Genomic DNA, 27,703 nt, shown 5'->3' on the forward strand with positions numbered 1-27,703 from the left:
CAATAGGAGCTTTTGTTCTGCCAGTCTCCTCTTAACTGGGTCACAAATTCTGAGTTGATGATGTAAAATGATGGTCTTTTTTTTAAAGGGAATAAGAGCTTATTTTGAGCCCAAGATGGCCATGGCTCTAGAACATTCATGTAACCCTGAATGGTGTAATGAACTCCACTGTGGAAGAAGGTATGTGACTCAGTCTTTCTCTCTTCTCTCTCAGCAGCCTGGCCTCAAACTCATCATACAGTTCGGGATAGCCTCGGAATTTTATCATCCTGTCTCATTCTCTCTCTCAGACGTGCACCACTGCTTTTCGGTGCAAGAACAACCCTCTCCTTCAGATACAGGGTCACATTGTAGCCCAGGTTTGCCTGGAATTCTTTATGTAGCCTAGGATAGCCTTGGACTCCAATCCTCTCTAGTGCTGGGACCACAGGTCCTAACTGGTTATTACATGCATGACCCAACATAGCCTGTTTGCCTCCAGCCTTACAAACATTCCATCTCTCCATAATCACAATGTACTGGCCAGCCACAATTAAACAGCTTGTAGGATGTTTAGTATGGATGCAGTTTCTTCACAGATCTACAGTTTGCGGGGGATGTGCTGTGTCTCTCTGCGCCATTGTGCACCCTAGGATCACCAGCGCCCCAAGTGAACCAGGGGTTGTTTACCCTGAACCCATTGTGGCCCCTGCATCTCCAGCAGCCGTAGCTCCGCCTTCCCCCTCCTCCTTAGCCAATGAGTCAATGGGCCATGGGCGGGGCCGCTCGATGACGTGCTGGGCGTCCTGCGAAGGGCGGGCCCTGTTTCCGGCTTGAGAAATCGTCGCGTTTCTGAGGCGACGCCTCAGCCGGCAGTTGGCCACCGCGCAGGGAAGCCGCTCGGAGCGGTGGTCTCGGCCCCAGCGTCACCATGGGGGCCGTGCTAGGCGTCTTCTCCCTGGCCAGCTGGGTGAGTCCCGAGCGAGACCTTGGGTCTCCGGCGCCCGAGGCGCGCGGCAATGGCTGTCAGGTCGCCCACGGCGGGCCCGACCCTCTCCGAGGCCCGCGGAGAGGAGCGGGCAGTCCGGGCTGTGCGTGGGCTCCAGGCCCCGGGAGGTGACGTCCAAAGGTCGGGGTGCGGCGGCTGGGCTGGCCCTCGGTGTGGGTGGAGGGTGGCGGGAGGCCGGGCCGCCATTGTTTACAATTCCGACGCTCCGCCCCCGCGAGCCTTCCGGACCCTGGGTTCCGGCGGGATGGGAGGAGGAGCAGCGAAGCCTAGGTTCCTCGGAGGGGGTGCGTGAGGGGGTTGAAGGTGGCGTTGTGAAATTTAGGGTCCCCGGAGCCAGTTTTTCTCCCTAGCTCGGCATACTCCAGCGCTCTGCAGAGCTGGTTGGGGAACGTGGATTTCAAGTCAGCCCCGCTGCAGCTCGGGTTCAGACGGGACTGGCTGTGCCATTTATTTAATTAGCGCTGCGGCCTAATCATTGTGGGATGAAACAACCTGGCTGTTACGAGCTGGGGGACTTCAGCTCCAGGTTCTTTTCGAGTAATATCTATGAGGACTCTGTGCCCTTCTCCCCAGAGAGTGATGAGTAACCAGACCAAGCAAGAGAATTTTTTTTATGATGATTCTTTACTAGCAACTTCAATATCTAATGCATCAATGGGGTTTACAATCTTAATAGGCATGGGGGATTGATGATGGGCAACACACAGGCAATTCAATATCACAGTTATTAATCCTACTAAACCTAATACATAAAACCAATTCATAACTTTAATCTAACTTATCACTTATCCATAAAATACTTTTTTTTTTTTTTTTTTTGGTTTTTCGAGACAGGGTTTCTCTGTGGCTTTGGAGCCTGTCCTGGAACTAGCTCTGTAGACCAGGCTGGTCTCGAACTCCCAGAGATCCGCCTGCCTCTGCCTCCCGAGTGCTGGGATTAAAGGCGTGCGCCACCATCGCCCGGCCATAAAATACTTCTTAACCTTAATACAACTTATCCATTACTTATCTATAACCTTAATACAACTTATCCATTACTTATCTATAAAACACTCCTTAACCTTAACTTATCCATTAATTATCTATAAAACGCTTTTTAACCTTAACTTGCCCGTTAATATTTCCTAATCTTATCAATTATCCATAAAATATCTCTTAACATTTCACACACTAAACTTATATATTAACACGTCTATACTTTTCTCGTAACATCTCATACACACATTAAATAGCATCATACGACCTGGTATTCCCTGGCTTAAAAAGGGCTTTTTGAATTTCTTCAGGCTGGGCTCTTATCCGTGCTGGGGGCTGGGTAGCGAAGATCTTGATCCCGTAGTCTGCACTCGGGAGATAAGGTTCTGATGTTCCAGGCTGGTATCTGGTAGGGCCTTGGACTCGGCTATTCGGGTGACCGAGTCTCGGGAGACAAGGCTTTTAGTTCTCTACTCTCGAAGATGAGGCTTTGCTCTCGGGATGGCAAAGTGTTCTGAAAGGCAGAGTATCTAGTCTGTTCTCGGGAGACAGACCTTCGATGTCCACTCTCATGGAATGAGGATTTGCATTCCGGATGCAAGGCGTTAAATATCTATTTTCGGGAGATGAAGCTCTGTACTTGGGAGACAGCGCGTTAAATGTTTAAGCAAGGCGTTTAATATTGCTGCTTTTTGGGAGGCAGGCTAGGAGGATCTCTCTTTCCACGGAGGCCTGGTGCCGGGGCCATTGTGAGAAGTGCGATAACCGTCCTGCTTCAGCCACCTCTTTTAAGTCAGTTTGAAATTGCCCTTCGTTTGATCCTTCCGATAACCAGATGTCCTAGGTTATCAGTATCACTGGGCACAGAAGGGTGGGGGGGGTCCCTCTTGTGTGGCACGATTATTTCGTTACCATGGTTGCTGGGTGCAGCCCTCACATCTGGCAGGGCCAGGTGGGTATGGCAGCCTTCAAGCAGGCAAATGTTCTCTTAATATTTCACCTTAGTAATTTTCCATACCACACACAAGAAGAAATGCTTTTACATTACACCAGGTTACATTCATTCTTATTCTATAAATTTCCTGCTCTATCTACACTACAGATTCCCCTTTTTCATTCATTCAGAGGAATCTGCTTCCATGCTCATTACACTGGCATTTCTGTCCTCCAGAGCTGTTGTGAGAAGAAAGTGCAGAAATCAGTCAAATCACTTTGTCAATGTTAAAACATTTTAAAAAGTTAATTTTAGGGCCTGGGAAACCGAGAATATACTGAATAAGCTAAGAAATCTGCCTCAGAGAAGCATGTTACCTTGAACCAGTTCCTGATTGTTTACTCATTCCGGAACTGATGTAATGAACCAAGGATTCAGTCTCTGCTTCGCGGCAGAGGTAATGTCGTAAATATCTTGTTCGTTTTTCCCTGGATAGCATCATTTCAAGTTCTGGTTTTATATGAAATGATGCAAACCAAGTATTTATATCTAGAAACTGCTTTATATTTTATTAATTCTTTTTTTTCCTGTATGGGGTTAATAACAAGAGTGGAATGAGGGAAGAGAATAATAGGAAATTAAAGGCTGTGGAGAGCCAGGCATGGCAGATCATTTTTTATCTCAGCACTTGGAAGGCCCTGTCTCAAAACAGGAAGTGGCAAATACAGTTTACGCAGGTGTCCGGAGACTGGGTTTAATCTAACCCAACTGCCTATCTCCCATCCCCCCCAAAAAATAGGGAGGGGAGGATATCAAGGAGCCAAGTCATGAAGATACCCACTGTATAGTTTCATTTTTTAGGTAATTTTTTTATCTTTTTTATTTTTTTTTTTTTGTATTTAAGATTGAACCCAGGACCTTGCTTATGCTAAAGGCATCTCTTAAAAAAGAGTTCCCAGGCTACACCCCCAGTCCTCACGCTGGCCTCACACTCACCATCCTGATGTAGCCTCCAGAATACTGGGATTACAGGTCTGTGTTACCACTCCAGGCAAAGGATTTTAGCCATTGCTTTTTTTTACTTTGTAGCCCATGTTGGCTCGAACTTGCAGCAATCCTACCTAGTGCTGGAATTACAGGTGTGAGCTCCCACAACTGGCCTGTATGTTTTAACAGAACTCTTCAAATTATTATTAATTGGGGGACAGGATTTCACTTTGTAGCCCAGTGCTGGGGTTACAGATGTGTGCTACATTGCCTGACCTCCCCCCCCCGCTCCCCCCCCCCCTCGCGCGCGAAAAGACCATATATGTAAGTCTAGAGTTCTTGGTGATGAGTAACTCAAGTGGTTGGATCTTGCTACTTGGACAGTTGACTTAGAGAAAGTGAAAGAGGCAAAGGGGGGGATCTTATTGTGAGGTCACAGCGTTGTGTCTTTTGAAAACGTAAGTGGGATTGATAAGTGATGTTTGTTTTACATTGGCATGAGAAAGTGGTTTTCCCTAGCTTTAAAACTTTCCTTTAAATGGGCATGTATGGCCACTTCATTGTCTGCAAGTTGCTCTTCTAAGTCAAATGAGGGAGGCTTTGAGAATCTAGGTTTTTTTTGGCTTGAGCAAGAGTTGCAGTGTTCTTTTTTCGAAACGGAAAGGAAAAGACAGGGTGTATAGTAGACAGGCAGATTGACAGTACTTACTCATTTCCTACTATGCAAAAGTGTAAAGTACAAAGCTAGAAGTGCCTCCCATCAAGGTGTTTATGACCTGGAGAAGTAAATATGGGTATTGATTTGCTGGAACTGTATAGCAAAGTAGCACAGCTAGGTCTTGAGCCATAGCAGTGGGTGGAAACTGCAGATGACACTATGGTGTTTCAGAGTTGTTGCCTTCTGAGATTGATGGGAGAATATGTGTCTGCCATTTTGGTTGTTGGTAGTCTTTTTACTTTCTTTGGTTTGTAGATTTGGGCCTGGGGCTAATAATACCCAGGATGTGAATACTCCACCAAAGACAGGAAAGGACAGTAGAGAGCTTATTAAGTGCACTGTAGTATAGCCGCTGCAGGCCAAGACAATAGAAACTGCTGTTCATTCTAAGGGTTACTTTCATGGGATGGTGGCTCAAATTTGGCAATTTCAGTGTAGTGGTGGTTCCCTGGGTGGCTGTATGAAGTTCATTTCTTAATGATTAGGCAGAATTTTTATTATTTTCCTGAGAAATAAAATTTACAGGGTAGTTTGTTTGAATTAACTATCTGTGCAGGGTAAAGGGTTTACAGGGGGTCAAGCTTCAAGCAGAATCCAAGCCTAGTCACTAAAGAGTGGAATAGACTGGGCAAAGTGGCACATGATTTTAATCCCAGCACTTTGGAGGCAGAGATGGACAGATCTTTGAGGTAGAGGCCAGCCTGTTTACAAAGCAAGTTCCAGGACATAAGAGAGATCCAGGTGGTGGTGGCTCTCTGTGAATTCAAGGCCAGCCTGGTCTAGAGCTAGTTCTAGGACAGGCTATAGAGAAATCAACCCTGTCTCAAAAAAAAAAAAAAATAATAATAATAAAAGAAAGACTGAAATTTTTTGTTTTGTTTTTTTCAAGATACAGTTTCTTGAGAAACAGGCTGTTTCCCTGACCTGGAACATAGCTCTGTAGACCAGGCTGGCTTTGAATTCACAGAGATCTGTCTGCCTCTGCCTCTGATGTGCTAGGATTAAAGACGTTTGCTCCCACACCCCCACCCCCTGGAATGGAATTTTTTACAGTGATATTTGGATACCCTAAAATAAATTGCAGCCAAAGCTTTTAAAGATTAACTCTTTCTGCTTCTGATCAGAGGCAGTGGGGCTGTGTTCTCAACTCAACCTACTTTGAGGCAAAAGTAGCCTTGTTCTGAGATTAGAATAGTTCCACACAGTTGTCTTCATCTTCTAGCTTTTCCGTGTATTGCAAATCAGTGTCTAAACTTCTCCCTTTTCTTTGGTTTTTTTAGAGACGGGTTCTCTGTGTAAAAGTCCTAGTTAGCTCAAAGAGATCCACCTGCCTTTGCCTCCCAAGTGCTGGAATTAAAGGCATGCACCACCAGCGCCCAGCTAAACTCGTTTTTGTGAAGTTGGTCTCATTGGATCTTGTAAACTTTTTTTTTTTTTTTTTTAATTTTAGTTTTTCAAGGCAGGGTTTCTCAGGAGGTTTGGAACCTATCCTGGAACTCACTCTGTAGACCAGGCTGGCCTTGAATTAACAGAGATCCACCTGTCTCTGCCTCCTGAGTGTTGGGATTAAAGGCCTGTGCTACCACCTCCTGGCTGTTTTATTTTTGAGATAGGGTTACATGTAGCCCTGGAATTTGCTTTTGTAGACCAGGCTGGCCTCAAATTTGTGGCCATCTTTACCTCTTCCTCTCAAGTGTAGAGATTAAAGACCTGCACCACACCTGGTTCAAAACACCTGAATTACAATAGCTAGATTCAAGCTATAATTTGGTTCTTTTGGACTGAGGCTGGTTGGTCTAGTTCACTCTTCCGATTGGACATATTTACTGCAATGCTGAGTCCTTTTCTAAGTCAGGAGTTATGCTGGTTACTTTATATTCCAGACATATTATTCTTCACACAGTTCAGATGATGTGTCATTGCACCCATTTTACATCTCAAGAGAACTAGGCTTTTAAATTAATCAGCTTGCTCTAATACAAAAGCCTGATACATCTGTGAAAGTTACAATAAAAATGATTGTTGAGACTCATGTCATAAGACTAGAGAGCCATTCATTGTTTTTGGATTTGTGCTTCAGTGTTTTAGATTATTTTATGTATAGAATATTTTGCCTACATTTATGTATGTACATCACCTGCATGCCCAGTGCCCACAGAGATCAGAAGAGGGTGTTGAATTCTTTAGAATTGGTGTTTCAGGTGGCTGTAAGCCACTATGTGGGTGCTGGGAACTGAACTCCAGTCCCCTGTAAGAGCAGCAAGTGCTCTTAACTGCTAAGCCATCTCTCCAGCTCTAATCATCCACTGTTTATAGTTGTTGTTTATAAATCTATATTAACCAATTGTACTATTTTGATAACCTCAAACTTCAAGGCAAATCAGGTAGTTTCTTAACCAAGCATATAATGTTGTCTTGTTTTGGGGGTCAGGCAAGTTGAGACAGGGTCTCACTATGTAGTCTTGACTGGCCTGGAACTCACTTATGTAGACAACACTGGCATCAAATTCATAGAGGTCTACCAACCTCAATCTCACAAGTACTAGAATTAAAGGCCTGAGCCACCATGCCTGATTGTAGTAATCATCACTTTGGGAGCTAAGGTTCATAGTAAACAAAAAGTAGAGTTATGTTTGTGTTTTTCTTTTCACATAAAATATGCTATGTGAATATAATATTTTGGAAGCTCGTCCTATGTTTTAGGCATTGTGTGATGGGCTCATTTATTGTAAAATCTAAAGAATGATTATTTGATTGAGTCCCTTTTATAGAAAGGAAACAAGGGTTAGATACATAATTCACTAAAGTAGCCGGGCGGTGGTGGCGCACGCCTTTAATCCCAGCACTCGGGAGGCAGAGGCAGGCGGATCTCTGTGAGTTCGAGACCAGCCTGGTCTACAAGAGCTAGTTCCAGGACAGGCACCAAAGCTACAGAGAAACCCTGCCTCAAAAAACCAAAAAAAAAAAAAAAAAAAAAAAAATTCACTAAAGTAGCAGAAATTATATTGACTCTAAAGCCTTTGCATTTTTGCTTTGTTTTGTTTTGTGTTTTGAGACACTCCTATGTAACCCTGGTTGGCTTCATACTTGTGATGCTCTTCCATCAGTCTCTGCTGAGATTGTACATGGGTATTTTTTTTTTTTTAAAATACTTATTTATTATGTATACAATATTCTGTCTGTATGTATGTCTGCAGGCCAGAAGAGGGCACCAGACCTCATTACAGATGGTTGTGAGCTACCATGTGGTTGCTGGGAATTGAACTCAGGACTTTTGGAAGAGCAGGCAATGCTCTTAACCACTGAGCCATCTCTCCAGCCCTGTACATGGGTATTTCTATGCCTGGATTTACTTAATTTGTAGTCCATGTAGAGTGCTGGGATTACAGGCATTTGCCACATTAAACAGGATTCTGTTAAAACCACCTACCCGTTTGCCTCACAGCAGTGAAGGATCTCTCTCTTGATTTTTGAGACAGGGTTTCTCTATGCATAGCTTTGGAGCCTGTCCTGGGACTTGCTCTGTAGACCAGGCTGGCCTTAAATTCACAGAGATCCACTTGCCTCTGCCTCCTGAGTGCTGGGATTAAAGCCACCACCCGCCCAGCTAGTAAAAGAGCTCTTATGGCTCATGCTGTTGTTGTTATAGGTTCCATGCCTCTGTAGTGGAGCATCATGTCTGCTGTGCAGTTGCTGTCCCATCAGCAAGAATTCCACTGTAACTCGACTCATCTATGCTTCCATTCTCATCCTTGGCACTGTTGTGTCTTGCATCATGATGACAGAAGGGATACAAACTCAGCTAAAGAAGGTAAGTAGAAGTTAAAGCATTTTTGCCATGGGTATTTTTTTATTACTTTTTATATTTTACAATACTTTTACTGTTATATTCAATCAAGATAATTTAAGATACTTTTTAAAAAATATTTATTTATTATGTATACAATATTCTGTCTGTGTGTGTGCCCGAAAGCCAGAAGAGGGCACCAGACCCCATTACAGATGGTTGTGAGACACCATGTGGTTGCTGGGAATTGAATTTAGGACCTTTGGAAGAGCAGGCAATGAATGCTCTTAACTGTAGAAAGGAGCTGCCCAGCTCCTGGCTGCCTGGCTAGTTTATGCCCCAAAATAACAACACACAAATGTATTCATTTAACACTGCTTGGCCCATTAGCTCTAGTTTCTTACTGGCTAACTCTCATATCTTGCTTTAAATAACCCATATCTAATAATCTGTGTAGCACCACGAGGTGGTGTCTTACCAGGAAGATTCTAGCCTACTTGGGTTGGAGCTTCATCACCTCTGCCTTGGAGAGGAGCCCCTGGAGAGGAGCGGCATGGCGTCTGGCTCACTTCCCTTCTTCCCAGCATTCCATTCTGTCTACTCCACCCACCTAAGGGCTGGCCTATCAAATGGGCCAAGGCAGTTTATTAACCAATGAAATCAACACAAACAGAAGACCCTTCCACATCACTTAACCTCTGAGCCATCTCTTCAGCCCCATTTAAGTTTGAGTGCTGGGATCTGAACCCCAGTCCTCCACAAGAGGAATCCCTGAGCCATTTCTAAAGCCCCAGTAATTTAGGGCTTTTTTTTTCCCTTCGAGACAGGATTTCTTGGTAGCTTTGGAACCTGTCTTGGAACTAGCTCTTACAGACCAGGCTGGCTTTGAACTCACAGAGATTCAGCTGCCTCTGCCTCCCAAGTGCAGGGATTAAAGGTGTGCACCACCACCGCCCAGCTAGCGCTTTTAACATTATTGATATTATTACAATTATTATTATTATTTTTGTTTTCTCGAGACAAGGTTTCTCTGTAGTTTTAGAGCCTGTCCCGCAACTAGCTCTTGTAGACCAGGCTGGCCTCGAACTCACAGAGATCCACCTGCCTCTGCTTCCAGAGTGCTGGGATTAAAGGTGTGCACCACTACTCCCCGACTTTTTTTTTTTTAAACAATTATTACTATGTGATAGGGTTTCTTGTAGCCTAGACTGGTCTTAAACCTTAATACATAGTCTAACAACCCAGGGGAAACAATTTAGAAACGTTTTATCCTTGTTTGCATACGCTTTAAGCTACAATATTCTTTACCTTTAGAAGGAGTTTGTAGCTGAAAAATTCTGTAGGAAAATTGAAATAACCTCAGGAAGGTGGGTTGATTGAGGACCAGACCAAGCCCATAGATTCATCCTGTGTTCTACCACTGAGTTACATCCTGTCTTCAGAGAAGGGATTACTAAATGACCCAGGCTAATCTTTTTTTTTTTTAAATATTTATTTATTATATATCTATCTGTGTATGCCTGCAGCCCAGAAGAGGGCACCAGACCTTATTACAGATGGTTGTGAGCCACCATGTGGTTGCTAGGAATTGAACTCAGGACCTTTGGAAGAGCAGGCAATACTCTTAACCACTGAGCCATCTTTCCAGCCCCAACCCAGGCTAATCTTAAGCTCACTATGTAGTGCGGGTTGACTTGGAACTTGTAGTCATTTTACTTCAGCCTCTCAAACTTTGGGATTACAGGCTTAACAGTTGTAACTAGTCAGCTTTAAAAAAGTGTGTGTTTATGTGTGTCTTAGTGTTTGTATTGCTGTGAAGAGACACTATGATCACAGCAACTCTTATAAAGGAAAACAGTTTCAGAGATTCAGTTTATTATTATGACAAGAAGAACGGAGGCATGCAGGCAGACATGGTACTAAAGAGGAAGCTGAGAGTCTTACATCTTGCAGGCAACCGGAAGTCGACTGAGACACTGGGCAATATTATGAGCATATGAAACCTCAAAGTCTATCCCTAAAGTGGCACACTTCCTCCAACAAGGCCATACCTACTCCAATACCTCCTAATAGTGCCAGTCCCTATGAGATTATGGGGCCCGATTACATTCAAACTATCACTATATATATAATGTGTACAAGTGTTTTTCCTGCATGTATGTATGTGCACTATGTGCATGCCTGGTGGTGTCTTTGGAAGTCTGAAGAAGGCATTGGTTCCCATGGCTCGAGTTATGGATGGACAGTTGTGAGCAACTATGTGGGTGCTGGGAACTGAATCCTGATCCTCTGTAAAAGCAACAACTGCTTTTCATGACTAAGCTGTCTCTCCATCCCAGCTTTTGTTTTTAAATGTAATTGTTTATGTTCTTAGGTAATAAGAATGTAGTCAATTGGAAGTCAGAAATTTCGGTTCTCAGTCTTTTTCATTTATCTATTATGGATACAGTGTTCTGCCTGCATGTATCCCTGCATGCGAAAAGAGGGCACCAGATCTCATTATAGATGGTTGTGAGCCACCATGTGGTTGCTGCGACTTGAACTCAGAACCTTTGAAAGAGCAGCCTTAACCTCTGACTTTCTTTTTTTTTTCTTCACAAGTTCTGCTTCTGGATTGAGATAACATTTCTGTAGTGTTAATACTCTCATGGCATTGAAATTCCTTGTCTCCTCAGATTCCTGGATTCTGTGAAGAAGGATTTCAAATCAAGATGCCTGATATACTAAAGGCAGAGAAAGATTGTGATGTGCTGGTCGGTTTTAAAGCTGTATATCGGATCAACTTTGCTGTGGCCATCTTTTTCTTTGCCTTCTTTTTGCTCATGTTAAAAGTAAAAACAAGTAAAGATCCCAGAGCCGCAATACACAATGGGTATGTAAGATTATCTTTTTTTTTTGGTCTTTCAAGACAGGGTTTCTCTGTAGCATTGGAGCCTGTCCTGGAACTCCTCTGTAGGCCTTGAACTCACAGAGATTGCCTGCCTCTGCCTCCCAAGTGCTGGAATTAAGGGCATATAACTCCACCACCCTCAAGATTGTCTTTTAATATTCATGGTTCCTCACCTTCAGCTGTTGATATGCCATTTGAATGGAAGCAGTGCAATATTTAATCAGTGGTTAGATGTATACATAAAAGATTATTTAGTATAATTTTTTGATAGCTTTCTTTCAGTTGCTTAGAGTGCCTTGTAAAATAGGTGAGACACAGTGCTTAGATACTTTGTTTTTCATTTATAGATAAGCATGTGCCTGAGACACATACTTTTAACAGAAGCACACACACAGTATACAAGGAAGTTAGAACACTAATAAAAAAAAAAAAAAAGGAAAACCATGGGTTGCTTCTCTTGCTTCTTCCTTCTGACCAGTTCCTCTTTGACATAAATTTCTCAGTTGGAAGCTGATGGGAGCTTTGTAAATGTTATGTTTGTTATAGATGTAGTAACTGAATTTCAGAGAAGCTAAATATTTTGCCTAAGATCTTTTAGCTGGGAAGATAGGGGTGAAGTTCATGTATATTCAGTTCTCAAAGCTTGATACTTCATGTTCTGGCATGCAAGCCATGTTGGCTGGTTGGTTGCTTTGGTTGGGTTATTAGAGATGGGGTCTCATCAGCCCAGTCTAGCCTTGAAGTCCTGATCCTCTTACCTCCACCTTTCTAGTAGGATTACTGGTTTGTATCCCCATACTTAGCTCAAGACAGTAGTAAAGGTGAAAGACTGAAAGTCAGATTTGGTTCTGGCCTTTTTGCTAATGAGCACTGTGATTATGGACAAAGTATTTGTGTTCTATTTTGGTTTTTTGTTAATGCTTTTCTAAATATTTTTATATATGTTGATCAGGTGACTTTCACTCAGGGTTCAAAAAGAGAAGCCACAATAAGTGTAGGAACTAAAGTCTAATGGCTATAGGAAAAGAATCTTCTCTCACACGTTTTTCTATCCATGTGCTCTTTATTTTTTTCTAATGGTTTATAATTTCTCCTATCTTATTCTCAATCTATATTTCCATCTCCTGCCATAAGAAATTCCCAAGCATACATCTGTTTATACTTAGCAACTTGTTAGTAATAAAAAACTACAAGGAAAATTATTAAGGACACAGGCATTGTTTGAGGATATATAGCAAAACTTATCAGCTAGTTTGTAGCAAACTGCAGTTGCATCTGTGAGAAGGTCCAGACTGTCTTAAAGAAGCCACTGCAGGATGCAAAGGGATAAAACTAGACCATTGAGAGATCTAAGCAAAAGGCAAAGAATATGTGCATTATTTTAAATTTCTAAAGTGTGATTATAATACCTGGAAGTGGCTAGTCAGTTAGGAGGTATTGGTTTCTTGAAGTACTAAGATGGAACAAGGAGAGACACCTGCAGTTCCACCCTAATTCATCATAAATCCTCTGAGGGGCTTTAGGTCCTACAAGGCCAGACACCTGCAATTTTGTCCTTGACACATCTGGCCAGCTTGCTCTGTCAGTAAGGCTAATGATAGAGAACAGGCTTCTAAATTTCTTACCATAGTGTGGATAACATAGTGTAGAGGGTAGTCATGCTTTTGACCATCCACAGATATGTGTGCCCATAAGATTGAGGTGTAATCATGAGATCAATGTACACATTACATGAAAATGCATGGTAATGGGGAGATGACATAGCTGTTACTGCACAAGTGAATTATAGATGAAAGCAACAGTTTTCAGAGTCAGTGGCCCTGCTGGCTTTGCTGGGCAGGGTTCCTCCATCTGAGGATAATTTCTTGGGTGGGTTGACATCTGAATTATCAATTGCTATAAGATGTAATTGTGTCCAGGTCCACAATAGCTCATGAAAAATAGCTCCTGACAGGTATCTTTCTGCTTCAACCTCTATAGTAACTGGATCAGAGGCATATGTCACAAGGCCTTGTTTAATATATTTTGTATGAAATATTGAGTGGAATATTGGGTCAAATGAAGAAATAAGCCTAGATATCTATGTTTCAAATGCTATTTGAGCTTTTTTTGTTAGCAGATATGCATTTTTCTCAGTGTAAGAATAAAAGTTAGTATTTCTCTTAAGTGTGATTTTGTTCTTTAATAGGTTTTGGTTCTTCAAAATTGCTGCCATTATTGGTATCATGATTGGATCTTTCTATATCCCTGGGGGCCATTTTACTTCAGGTATGGACTGCTGAGGGGTTGATGTGTGTAACTGTGTGATTAAGAGCTGGCCTTAGAGACACATGGTGTCCAGTTGTGTGACCACACATTAAGCCAGTGATGAATTAAAACCAGGAGGTATTTTGACCACTTCTCAGCTTTTCTGGAACTATATGTTAATTTTATACTAAATAGTTTATCTTCTCATTTCGTGAGGAAAAGTCATCAGAGAACTTATCAACATGAGGATTTTTTTTTTTTTTTTTTTTTTTTTTTTTTGTTTATTGAGACAGGGTTTCTCTGTAGCTTTGGAGCCTGTCCTGGAACTAGCTCTTGTAGACCAGGCTGGTCTCAAACTCACAGAGTTCCACCTGCCTCTGCCTCCCAAGTGCTGGGATTAAAGGCATGCGCCCCCACTGCCTGGCCAACATGAGGTTCTAACACTCCCATACTGACTTTTCTCTGTCCTAATTTGCTTCTGTGACATGGCATCAAGTGACATCTGACAGTTTCCTATTTGGTTTCCCTCCATCTCCCTAAAAGGAAAGGGAACATTTTTTTTGTTGTTGGTGTTTTTGGTTTCAGTGTGTATTCCGGAACTCAATTTATAGATCAGGCTGTCCTAGAACTCAGAGATTCACATTCCTTTGTCCCTTGAGTGTTGTGCGGCACCACTGCCCAGTTTAGGAAGAGTCTTAGGAAGTTATTTAGAATGTGAGGTCTTAGTGAATTGATTAAATAAATAATACCATCTTGTCCTAACTCAGTTTTGTGTCTGCCTAGACACTCCTCAGCCTTCTCCCCAATAGTCACATCTACCTTGGCAGTCCATTTTGGACTGTGACCCTGACCATGGTCCGGATGAACTAACCAAAATAATTTTGTTTGTACGAGCCAAAACAAAACTAGATAGAGGAAGTGTAAATAAAATTGTCATATGGTATCTAGAAAATATTGCTAAACTCTGCAGAAAGACAGATGTTACTATAACTCTACTCAGACACTGTAATTGTGGTTCTTGTCTTTAAAAACAAGCTTGAATACCAAAAGACATTTTGGAAGCATTAGCCTACTCTTGGTCTGGCCGATTTTAAAGAACATACTCTTTTTTTTTTTTAAATATTTATTTATTTATTATGTATACAATATTCTGTCTGCATGTATGTCTGCAGGCCAGAAGAGAGCACCAGACCTCATTACAGATGGTTGTGAGCCACCATGTGGTTGCCAGGAATTGAACTCAGGACTTTTGGAAGAGCAGGCAATGCTCTTAACCACTGAGCCATCTCTCCAGCCCCAAGAACGTACTCTTAACTGATTGTTGATAACTATCTTTCATGAATCAATTCACCAGACTCCCTTCGCTACAAACTGAAGCAAGTCTTAAAAGGTCTCGAGGGTAAAAGGCACTTGCCACAAAGCCTGATGACCAGCCTGAGTTTGAACCCTGGATCTCACATGATAGAAGGCGGGGACTGACTCAAAGAAATTATTCTCAGATGTCTATTTGATGCACTCATGCTCAGTATACACAGACACGCGCTCGCTCACTCACTCACTCACTCACTCACTCACTCACTCACTCACTCACTCACTCACTCACTCTTGGGGACCAGGCTTGACAAAAATGCATTTCAGAGGGTAAAAGGCTTAGGGATTTGAAATGTAGTAGAGAATATGAAGACGAGAACGAAAATAATAAAATGGAGAAACATATAGGATAGTATCAGGAGGGAATTCCAGTAAGTACTGAAAATTTGCCTACTTTAATTTACAGCTGCTTAAAATACCCCTGATCCCATAAGGTAGGAGTAAGACAAAAGACTGCATTAACATGATACAAGTAAATAAACTTACCAATTGAAAGTCACCAGCTACATTTGTAGTTAAACATTCTGTTGCTAGAACAAAACAAGTCCTGCGCACGCGTCCTAGACCAAAATATTCTATAGGCAAACCACTCCCTGGGTGGAATCCAAAGTTATCTCCATAAAGGGAACTGGAACTTAGTTGGATCCTGAGACTTTTGTTTGAGGTGGAACAATCTACTTCCCTATTCCTGGAGCACAAGGTCTGGCAATTGGCCACACCTGTTGACAGTAACCTTGAGAGTAGAACTCAAACAACACCTAGGTGGCACCCCATTTGTTTTTTTTGTTTTTTTTTTTTTTGTTTGTGTGTGTGTGTGTGTGTGAGGTAGAAGCACAAATGTGGAAACAGGCTCACATTTTCAGGCCTCCACAATACACACATGTAAAATGCTTGTAAAGGTAGGAAATCCCCTGACATTCCTTAAAGAATACCTGTAAGTTTGAAATCAAATTGCACTGTTGTAGACAGAATGTCTTTACTGCCTGTCCTTTACCAGAGTTGAAGTCTGCTCATAAAGTTCAGCAGCTATATTCTGAAATGTTACTGTTATGGTGAAGAGTAACTGTTGTCTTTGTTTACAGTCTGGTTTAGTGCTGGCATGTTAGGGGCCACGTTCTTCATCATCATCCAACTGGTGCTCTTGGTAGACATGGCTCACTCTTGGAATGAATCGTGGGTAAATCGAATGGAAGAAGGAAACCCAAGGCTCTGGTATGCTGGTAAGTGCCTAAGCTCACTGCAGAATGTCATACTGCTACCTTAAGTAGGGAGTATAATAAAATCTCCAGTTTTGAATATATAAACTCAATTTAGGGCTTTTGTTTTTTTGAGATGAGGTTTCTCTGTTAATAGCCCTGGCTGTCTTGGAACCAGTTCTGTATGCCAGGCTGGCCTTTAAATCAGAGATCTGCCTTCCTACCTGCCTCTGCTGAGATTAAAGGCTTGTGCCACCACCGCCCAGCTAGGGCTTACTTTTTAAAAACAGTATGTGTATGTGTGGGGAGGTGTTACACCTGCATTTAAGTCTGTGCACCACATTTATGAAGTGCCTATGGAGGCCAGAAGAGGGAATCAGATTCCCCTGGGACTGAAACCCCTGTCCTCTAGAAGAGCACCCACAAATGCTCTCCAACCCCTATAACTGTCTTTTAAAAAGCTAGTTTGTCATTTAAGCCTATTTTGAATTGTATGCTTGCTGGAAGGTGAGCATAGTCCGTTCATCATTGGAGTCTGTCAGTAATGGAACTGTACTGCTGAGATGCTAAGAAAACATTTCTAGATTTAGATTCAATTATATGACTAACTATGTGAATGGAAAGGAACTGTTTTCCCAGACCAGGGAGGTTATATCATTATTTGTGATGGGAGCCAGGTTTAAGTAGCCAGTGGCTACAGAGTGAAGTTGTCTCAAAGAGCCTGCTGAATATTCATATTGTTTTCTCTCCTTTTCCAGCTTTGCTGTTTTGTACAAGCTTGTTTTATATCCTTTCGATCATATTTGCTGTGTTGTTCTACATCTTCTACACCAAACCAGATGGCTGCACAGAAAATAAGGTCTTCATCAGCCTTAACCTGATTTTTTGTGTTGCTGTTTCTGTTGTATCCATTCTCCCCAAAATTCAGGTATGTTGGTTTTCTGTTTTCACTTGTGAAAGACATAGAATTAATGCTAGCTAATCTTAAATTGCAGGCAATGTTTTAATTATATCTGAATTTAGCTACTTAAATATTTCTCCATATTATTGTTAAATATTTGTAATTACAGCTTAGTGATCGTGTATGTGCTATTGAGTAGCTATTTTTTTTTACTTTTTTTTAATTTTTAGTTTTTAATTTTATATTTTGAGATATTCTCATGTTATAGCCGTAACTGGCCTAGAACTCACCAGACAGTCCAGACCTTGAACTTTGGGACCTCTTTGATGGTATGTGCCACCATGCCTGGTTGAGTTCCTATATCTTGATGATATTCATTTCCTGATCATTAAAAACTAAGTAGCTTGGGGATGGTGAGTTGCCTCAGTGGGTAAAGGTGCTTATTCCTGAGCTTGGTACCTGGAGTTCCAGTCCCAGGACACATAGGGTAGACAGGGAGAACTGACTCCTGCATGTTGTCCTGTGACCTTCATGCACACATACACTGTGGCACACATGTCCCTACACATACTTAATAAATATATTTAAACAGAACTTAAAGAGAAGAAAGTAGTCCCGCTCCCAAAACTAGGTAACTTGAAGCTTGGTGTGGTAATGTCCATCAGCAGTTTTGGCAAGTTTGAGATCATCCTGGTCTACATGGTTAGTTCCAGGCTCGCCACGGCCATGTAGTGAGACTCTGGCTCAAAGAACTGAAACCAAAGAAATAAAACCTTAACAGAGTCTTAAATGTGAGTAGAATGTTTTTCATATGTTTGGCTTTTTACATTCTGTAGCCCAGACTGACCTTGGATACCTGATTATTTATCCTTCACTTCAGTAGTGCTAGAATTGCAGACATGAGCTACCAAGCTTAGTTTTTATTCTAAGAGTAAATGAGGAGGTGACTTAATGGATAAAACACCAAGCATAGGAAGAGACCTGAGTTCAGATCCCCAAAGCTCATGTAAAAAGCTGGGCATGGTAGTCGTATCTGTAATTTCAGTGTTCCTACTGTGAGAGGGGTTGGAGACTTGAGACCAGCTAGCCTGGGAGAGGTAGTGGGAGATGCAGAAAACAAGGAAGGACTGATAACCAGTGTTGTCCTCTGACCTCAAAACACTTACCAAGGCATGCACCTGTTAGTTACACACATGCACATACACAACACAAACACTTTTTTACAGATTGATAAAATTAAGGAGACTAGAGAAATGGGTCAGTTACTGGCAGTAAGTATTGCTCTTTCAGAGGACTCAATTTAGTCCACAGCAGCCACATCAGGAGGCTGATCACCTCCAAGGACATCCACACATTAGTGGCATGCACTCACTCAGATACATAAACACACGATTGAAAATAAATTAGAAAAAAAAATGGTGAGAACCAGTGTAAACCTAGGAGGCTGAGGTTGGAAGATTTCTGCAAGTGAAGGCCAGTCTGGGCCACTGGAGTTCTTAACTAAAGGAAGGAGAGAAAAGAGAATTTAAGAGAATTATTTTAAATGTGAGAAAACTAAAATGAGTATGGTTGGATATGCCTGTAATCCCAGATCACCTTGCTTTTTTTTCCCCCCCTTTCCTTTGTTTTGTTTTTCAAGACAGGATTTCTCTGTGTAGCTTTGGCTCCTGTCCTGGAACTTGCTCAAACTGAAGAGAGCTGCCTGCCTCTGCCTCCCAAGCACTAGGATTAAAGGCATGTGCCACCACCACCCAGTTACCTTGTTTTTCGTAAAGTGAAAAAATGCCTGGGTTTCTAGTACATCCCTGTAGTCCCAGCTGCTTAGAAGACTGAATTGTGATAATCCCTTAAGGAATTAGAAGCTAGTCTAGAAAACCTTAGTGTTATGACCCTTTATCAAAAAAGCATGAGGGAAGTGTCTGAGATGGCTCAGCTTATAAGGGTGCTTGTTAGATGACCCCTGTGCCATCCCTGGAACCCAACATGTAGGAGAACTAACTCCTGACCATACTTGAGGTTCTACGCCCACCATAGAATACATAAATAATAATTTTTTTAAAAGCTTGAGGGACTGGGGTGTTGCTTGATTTTTTTGCTAGAGGTTCATACAGCCTGCACAAAGGTGAGTTTGATCTCAATACCAGGCATAAGGATCAGTTGTTTCAAGGTCATCATCATCTTTGACTACCTAGTGAGTTTAAGACCAGCCTTGGATCTTAAACTTGTGATCTTTTTCCAAGAAAAAAAAATATTTTTGGGAGTGTCCTGGAGTCCGAGTGCTACGGCCGCAGCCTGTACGTCCTGAAGAATGAAGATTTGAAAGCAAGGCCATGGCTAAACACCTGAAGTTCATTGCCAGAACTGTGATGGTTCAGGAGGGGAACGTGGAAGGTGCATACAGGACCCTGAACAGAATCCTCACTACCGATGGGCTTACTGAGGTCATAAAGTGGCGACGTTTCTATGAGAAGCCCTGCCGCCGCCGCCAGCGGGAGATCTATGAAACATGCCGGAAGATCTACAACATGGAAATGGCTCGAAAGATTAACTTCTTGATGAGGAAGAATCGGGCAGATCCATGGCTGGGCTGCTAAGGCCCACATTAGTTCTGTGTCTGACTGTTCTTACACAACCCCAATCTCTGTTACCTTTCTCTACAATAAACTCGATCACGCGTGAACAAGAAGGCCAAACAAACAAAAAAATATTTTTCATTTACATTTTTTTTGTTGTTAGCTCACATTTAATTACTAAGTGGACATGGTACATCTCTAGTTCCAGCAATCCTGGAAGCTGAAGCAGGATTGAATTTGGGCAACAGTATCCAGAAAAAAAGAATAAAAACCAAGACATTTCCAAGAAGTGATTGGTCACCTAGCTATTTTGTGGTAGAGTTGAGTGGAGTTTTCTTCATATAACGAGGTTAGAAACTGAAAGCCTTTGTGTGATATAAAGGAATTTTCAAGATTGTGAAATGCTTTGCAAACCAGCAGTAGAAGCGTCATCTTATTTTGTAGACTAACGGAAACTGAAGGGCTACCTGTCATCTTTTAACTGTCAGAAAGCAGGTTTTCAATTTCTAATAATTGAGTGCATCCCAGGGAATCATTCATTCCTTACAGATCATATGGCATTGTTTTTGTTTGATTCCACAGGAACATCAGCCTCGTTCTGGCCTCCTGCAGTCCTCCATTATCACTCTGTATACCCTTTACCTCACGTGGTCAGCCATGACCAACGAACCTGGTAAGGGAATGTCCTAACTCATCAATAAACGTGCTCCTTTGCTGGGTATACAAACTGGAGCTAGAGCAAATGTGAAACAAATAGAAAACTACTTGGAAATGGTCAGTGTTCTTAGTAGATTTCAGCTATTTACCTTTTAAGTAACTGGAATAAAACTAGGGATACGCTCCTGTTTGGAAGCTAAAATGGTCTGTTAAACATCACAAAACCAATGAAGTCACAATAGATGTTTATAAAACTTAAGATAACTACTTTTTCTAAAGGTAGATCATTGGGTAAGATGTAAATACAGTACTGATTGGTAAGTTTCAGGTTCTTCTAAACATACTTTTCCTGTGTTTCACAACACAGCTAAATGGTGTGTAGGCAAGCCCTCTGATTCTTCTTGGAACACGAGTGACCTGTAACTAATGATATCAAAACTTTCCCATTTTCAGACCGTTCCTGCAACCCCTCTCTTATGAGCATCATTACACAATTAACTTCACCGACTGTGTCTCCAGCAAATTCAACTACTCTTGCTCCTGCTTATACTCCACCGTCACGGAGTGGACACTCTATGAGTTTGGATGATTTTTGGGGGCTGTTTATCTTTGTTGTCTGCCTTATATATTCTAGGTAAGTTCTAGATAAGAGGTGCTTAATACAGGATTCTCATGAAAGTGAATAATATGTTTTAAAAGTAGTGTAAAGAATTAAAATTATTTATCTATCCCACCCCCCATATATATTTTTCAAGGCAGGGTTTCTCTGTGTAGCTATGGAGCCTGTCCTGGAACTAGCTCTGTAGACCAGGCTGGCCTTGAACTCATGATCCTCCTGCCTCCACCTCCTTAGGCAAATCCTACCAGGATGCTTCCTTCAATAAAAAGTTCACTGCATATCTTTGCAAGTATATATGTGTGTGTGTGTGTGTGTGTGTGTCTTAAAGTTCAGAAAATCCAGCCGGTGGTGGTGGCGCTTGCCTTTCTTTAATCCCAGCACTTAGGAGGCAGAGGCAGGTGAATCTCTGAGTTCGAGGCCATCCTGATGAATGAGTTCTAGGAAAGCCAGCGCTATTACACTGAGAAAAACCCTGTCTTTAAAAATGGGGGGGGGGGGGGCGTTCAGAAAAGCTTCTCATACTTTGTTCTGGTTTTATGGAGGTGCCTCCTTGTGTAGAAGGATAAAAATCCAAGGGCTGGAAATAGGGATCTTAGAATGAACTTTTAGAAAAAAAAAATACAATGATTTGGGGCAGAAGGTGTTGGTCAGAGTATGTGGCACTTGTCTGGTATGTGTGAAGCCCTGGGTGTGATTTCCATAACTGTGCTAAAATTCTTTTATAAGTCTTTTTTCCTCATTTATATTATGTAAAAAATTGTAAGTTTAATAGTCCCTATCACAGAACCACAGGTATAACTTTATTTGTACTCATCTTCCTACTCATTTCATTCTCCATATATTATTAGATTAATAATTTAAAAGTAAGAAATAATTCAAAATCAGTCAAGATAAATTTTATTTTTACAAGTTGGCAAAATAAGAGAGACCACATATAAAATAGTAAATGAATATCTCCTTTTCAATCTACTTTTACCATGGAAAACATTTAGTACATGGTATTTCAGATTTAACTTAGTTTTTTTAAACATTTTATTTTTTGTGTATAGTTATTGAGGGAGAAACAGTTGTACCATAGTGCACATATGAAAATTGTTAATGGACAACTTGTGGGACATGGATCTCTCCTGTCACCATGGGAGTCCTGGGTTATCGGACTTAGCAGCAGGCATCTTTACTCACTGAACCATCTTATTGGCCCCAATTTTAAAAGATTATCTAGGGATGAGCAAACTACTGCAGTTAGACTGGTTGGTTACTTTTACACTTTTTGTTGTTGAGGGAGGAGCTCATGTCTAGGCCAGCTTCACATTTGCTGTTTAGTTGAAGATGAGCTAGAACTAGTTCTCCAGTCTTCACCTCCCACGTGGGTAGGGGTGTGCCGTGGCACAAGAGGTCATAGGACAACTTTCAGGAACTGGGTCTCTCCTTCCCACTCTCATTCCAAGGCTGTAATTAGATTGTCAGGGTTTACTTGCACCTGCTGAGCTTTTTGTTTTGTTTTTTTCCAAGACAAGGTTTCTCTGTTTAGCCCTGGCTTTTCTGGAATTTGCTTTATAGACATGGGTGGTCTGGAATTCAGGTTGTTCCTCCTGCCTCTGCCTCCCAAGTATTGGGATTAAAGGGGTACATCACCATGCCAAGCCTGTTGAGCTATCTTACCCATTTTTTTTTCCAAAGTCTTGTAGCCTATACTGACCTTGAATTCTGCATTCTTCTTAGTGATAGGATTATAGGTGAGTGCCACCACTCTGAGCTTGTTTTATTTATTTTATTATCTAGAAAATAACTTTGTTTTATGCATATATGTTTATCTGCTTGTCATATGTATATGCACCACTTAATTCCTGATCGTTCTATATCAGCCTTCTGAGTGCTGGCATTACAAGTCCACCATGGTATAACGTGAACCATGATATAGAAATAGGTGCCTTCTGTATATAACAGCTTGCTGAAATCAGTTGCTGGTTATCTTTTTCATGTCTAATTGCTATGGCTAGAACTTATGGTGCAATGTTAAATAGTAAATTCAACAGTGGGATCTTTGCTTTGTTGTTGATCTTGAGAGGGAGCAGTTTTTGTCTTTCATTATTAAGTATGACACTTGCTGGTTTTGTGTTTACTGATGGACTCCTATCAGTTGAAAAGTCTATATTCTTTCTTTGGGTATTTTCTTTTTCTTTCTTTTCTTTCCTTCTCTAATACAGGATTTCTCTGTGTAGCCTTGGCTGTCCTGGAACTTACTCTGTAGCCTGGTCTACAGAGTAAGTATCCACCTGTCTCTGCCTCTTGAGTGCTGGGATTAAATGTGTGAACTGCCATTACCCATCACTTTGAGTATTTTCATCTTGAAAAATACTAAATTTTGTCATATGCTTTATCCGTTGAAATGATTGTGTAGTTTATGTCATTCACATTTTTTTCTTTAGTCATTAATTCGTTCTAGTGAGCATCTGCAGTGTTGGAAATCCAGATGCCTATAGCTGATGTTAAGGAGTTCTTTGAATACCTCTCAAGGCAGGATTGACAAGTGCTGGGACAGCACACCTAGAGATCACTGGGAAGTAGGAAGAAGCCTCTCACCTGTCATAGGGAGGAATGATGCCAGGGAAGAATTTCAAGAGGTCATGGCACTGAGAGAGAAGTGAAGGATGAATAAATGTGTAGTCAGAGACTGCTGACTTGTTTCCCGACTGCTCAGACCCAAATAATCACACAGAAACTATTTTAATTACAACACTGTTTGGCCAAAGCCTCAAACATGTTTCTAGCTAGCTCTTAAATCTTAAATTAATCCATTTCTATTAATCTTATGTTTCGACATGAGGCTGTGACTTACTGTTAAGGATCCAGCATCTGTCTCCTTAGGCAGCTACATGGCATGTCTCTGACTCTGCCTATTCTCTCTATATGTCTCTTCCAACCTGGCTATATTCTGCCCTGCCATAGGCCGAAGCAGCTTCTTTATATTCATTAGCCAATAAAAGCAACACATATACAGAAAAATGTCCCACGTGGTTAATGAATAAAACTGTTTCGACCAGTGGCTTAGAGTAAAGCCAGTTGGGAAATCTGAACAGAGATATATATATAGAGAGAATAGGCATAGTCAAGGAGACGCCATGTAGCTGCCAAAGGAGATAGACACCTGGAAATTACCTGGTAAGCCACAGCATTGTGGCAATACTTTAAGATGTAAGAATTAATTAATAAGAAGCCTAAACTAATAGGCCAAACCGTGTTGTAATTAATAGTTTCTGTGTGATTATTTGAGTCTGGGCAGCCAGGAAATGAACAAGCAGTCTCTTTCTACATAAGTTGGCTAGGAAGAGGTAGGTGGTATATTACAAGCATAGTAGAGGCAGTTATGTTGCAGTAGAAGAGACACTGGGTAGTGTGCTTCTGGAATTGAGCCATGAAATAGCAACTACTAAGAAGAGTACCATCCTGTAATTAATAGGCAGCAGGTTGTATCTTTGGACAGGGCTTTCAGCAGGCTTTCTGTGTCCAAAGTAGGAACAGCCCAGAAATAACTTAGTCATACATGGGTCAAAGACATCATTTCATCTGAAATGGCTCCCTTTTGATGTGATTTTCTTGGGATTACTTTCCAGCATCCGTACTTCAAGCAATAGCCAAGTTAACAAGCTGACCCTCTCTGGGAGTGACAGTGTTATCCTTGGTGATACCACCAATGGAGCCAACGATGAAGAAGATGGACAGCCTCGTCGGGCTGTGGACAATGAGAAGGAGGGGGTGCAGTATAACTATTCCTTCTTTCACTTGATGCTCTGCTGTGCTTCTTTGTACATCATGATGACTATAACCAGCTGGTACAGGTAGGAGGAACAGATAAATATAGAATACTCAGCCCTTGGGAATGCCTATATATCTAAGTGAATTGTCCTTACTGTGGTGTCCTTCTCTGTCTCAGAGAATGAAGCTGTTTGTATTTAGTGTCCTTTTCTGGAGTCCTTTTTGTTTGTTTAAGATGGTCTAGCTTCAAACTTCCTCTTGTTCTGCTACAGTCACCTAACTCCTGGGATTAAGAGCATGTGCTAACATGCCCTGCTTGAAATAGAACCCAGTAGGAATTCTTTGTGGTTCAAATTATTGGTCGCTTTAAGAAAATCATGTCATAAAACCCATTTGGCCTGATATTGATATATTTTTTTCCTGTGCTTTTAGAAAGGCAATATTAAAGTATTCTGGTCAAGGTAATAATATCCTAAGCAGGAACCATTTCAGGGAGACTATTTCCATTTTGTTAGTAACTAGAATAATTCACATGGTACATAAGAACCTTGCTAAAAGAATAGTTATGTCTTTCATGTTAGCAAGAAGGAAAATGCTGTTTGAGAGGCAGAGTCTGTTGGTCATAGTAACTTAAAATAGCTTCTCAAGTCCCTACTAGAACCATCCTAGGTTAATAGTAGCAGCTAAGTCTCCCTGAGGGGTTTCTTGGCATTGGCCAGGGTGAGTGAGTGGTATGGGAAGGATTCAGCTTCACAATATTAAGTTTCCTTCCCCTCCCCCTTCTTGTTTTTCTTAGTCCTGATGCCAAGTTCCAGAAAGTATCCAGCAATTGGCTAGCTGTGTGGGTCAAAATGGGCTCCAGCTGGGTGTGCCTCCTCCTTTACCTCTGGACTCTTGTGGCTCCACTCATCCTCACAGGTCGGGACTTCAGCTGAGCTTCGGAGTGCCAAGGATACTGCTAAAGCTGACAAAGCTCCTTTGCTGAAAACACATATCCCTTCTCGTTTCATCCACTAAACTGTTAAGTGAACGCTTTACAAATTTGGCTGTATTAATGTTTATATCAAAAGGCAAGAAATGAATAATGCTTGATGCAGAATCTGAACTTTCATATATATATATATACATGTTTATTTGTAAGGCTATAGCACAAAGAAAACATTTTGTGTTTTAGCGTGAACTACAGCTGTGCTGTGAAGAGAGTTCTTTATAAAGACCTGTAGATTCCTACTTGGGTCTAAAATGTAAGTTAGAAGATTGTTGGATATTTGAGGCTATCTTTAATATATTTCTATTGCAGTCTCCTTAAAAACCAAAAAAGGAATGCATTAATCCACAGTTCCCTCAGTAGAGGTCTTTGGTGAGTGACACAGGCACACTGTTTCTTCCATTGGTTCTTCAGAGGTAGCATCCTGGTTTGTGGAAAGGAATTATGGATGTAGGTCCTTCCCCAGAAACATGGCTGCTGATAAGGCTGAGAGAAGGCTATTGAGTTCCTTTACTTTTTATACTACACTGCTGCTTGATAGAAGTCTGTGGCTTTGTCAGATATGTCATCCCTATAAATGCTTTGTAGATTTGATTAAATGAAAGTTCACTTGGGAAAACGCTGCAGTGTTATGTACTGATCTTGTTATAAGTGTGTAAAAGTCAGAGGCATGTTAGTTTATTACATTTGCATTATAAAAGTACTTGATTAAAATAGATATTTAGTTTCTTGTTTGTTTGTTTGTTTTTTTAGAAAGGGTCTTTTCTTTGTATCCCAGACTTGTCTGGAACTCAAATCCTGCCTTAGCTTCCAAGTACTGAAATGTAGCTCTGAGATACCATACCTAGTTTCTTAAGGCTCCTTCTTCAAATGGCTTTGGTCAGTAGTATTATTTGTTTGCTTGTTTGGAGAGTCGCCTGTCAATCTGACATTTCAGGCAGATGCTTTGCTTCTCTTTTGGCACTTAAGATTTGACTAGTAAGTGAAGTCTTATGTTCATTTAGAAACTATCCCTAATATTTTCTCTGGTAAAGACCAAAGTAAGTAAGAGGTAGTTAAGACACTGTCAAAGAAGATATTACTGAAAAGCAGCCCAGTAGGAATAAATAATAAAGTAGGCTTTTCAACAGAAACTGGCCAAGTGTCTGTACTACACCCTGTAGGGGTAAAAACATGAAAGATACACATTCTTATTTCTTGGGCTTCAAGTTAATGAAAATGAGCTGACCAACATGGGACAACTCATAAGAAGAGGTCCCTAGATAGAGGCTAGTACAGTGGACTTCCTAGTGAGAATGCCCTTAGGATTTTTTTTTTTTTTTTTTTTTTTTTGGTTTTTTGAGACAGGGTTTCTCTGTGGTTTTGGAGCCTGTCCTGGAACTAGCTCTTGTAGACCAGGCTGGTCTCGAACTCACAGAGATCCGCCTGTCTCTGCCTCCCGAGTGCTGGGATTAAAGGCGTGCGCCACCACCGCCCGGCCACCCTTAGGATTTGTAATTTTGGTTCATACCAGATATCAGGGCAATTTATCTGAGATTTGAAATAGAGAAGTAAAGAGGGTTTGGGGGGAAATTGAAAGCTTAGACCATTTCCACATTAGTGTTTAAAGTGGATAGGAGAGATTGATTTCTGGGAGATTCTGGTTTAATCTGTGTAGATAGGTTCTATTTGGGATCCTGGTTGTATCAAAAGGATGAAGGTTGTTCTTTCAAATGATAAAGGTTTGGGAGTCACACCTCCTAGGTCTCTATCTGAGCCAAGCTCTTTTCTAGCTATTAATTGGCCTTCAAATGCTTATTGAGTACTAGTGTGCTTGTGACCTTGAGCACACAAGTCCTGAGCCTCACTCAGGGTCATTACTTCATACCTGAGATTGGAGATAAAGTTGTCTCTTAGAGTGAATCTGTTTTGAGCACTTTTGAAAGTAAGTGCCAATGTCACTATGGATTAAAACAAGACTAGATGAAATTTAAAAGGTCAGAGATGTTCAGAATCTGATAGAGGCTGGGTTTGAGGTGGTTTTAGAGAATCATACAGATAATCAGCTGAGTAGAGTTGGAGGCTTGGGAAGCTGGGTTTGACAGGCGTTATTGGAGTCACTGTCCTGTAGGTTCAT

The 27,703-nt window shown here is 41.4% G+C and overlaps 2 protein-coding genes across 2 annotated transcripts; both read left to right on the plus strand.

Annotated features, from left to right (window-relative positions):
- Positions 1-791: 791 nt before the first annotated feature.
- Serinc3 (serine incorporator 3) lies at positions 792-26,315 on the plus strand. Its single transcript, XM_057780815.1, has 10 exons — positions 792-949; positions 8,252-8,413; positions 11,065-11,261; positions 13,468-13,547; positions 15,980-16,117; positions 16,852-17,021; positions 20,150-20,240; positions 20,678-20,858; positions 24,458-24,682; positions 25,396-26,315. The coding sequence occupies exons 1-10, from the start codon at positions 911-913 to the stop codon at positions 25,532-25,534; spliced, it is 1,422 nt and encodes a 473-aa protein (XP_057636798.1). The 5' UTR covers positions 792-910; the 3' UTR covers positions 25,535-26,315.
- On the plus strand, positions 17,038-20,133 carry LOC130881299 (28S ribosomal protein S21, mitochondrial-like). Its single transcript, XM_057780816.1, has one exon. It carries the CDS (start codon positions 19,325-19,327, stop codon positions 19,586-19,588), a length of 264 nt encoding a protein of 87 aa, XP_057636799.1. The 5' UTR covers positions 17,038-19,324; the 3' UTR covers positions 19,589-20,133.
- Positions 26,316-27,703: the final 1,388 nt, after the last annotated feature.

Source organism: Chionomys nivalis, chromosome 9 (genome assembly GCF_950005125.1).
Source record: "Chionomys nivalis chromosome 9, mChiNiv1.1, whole genome shotgun sequence".
NCBI lineage: Eukaryota > Metazoa > Chordata > Mammalia > Rodentia > Cricetidae > Chionomys > Chionomys nivalis.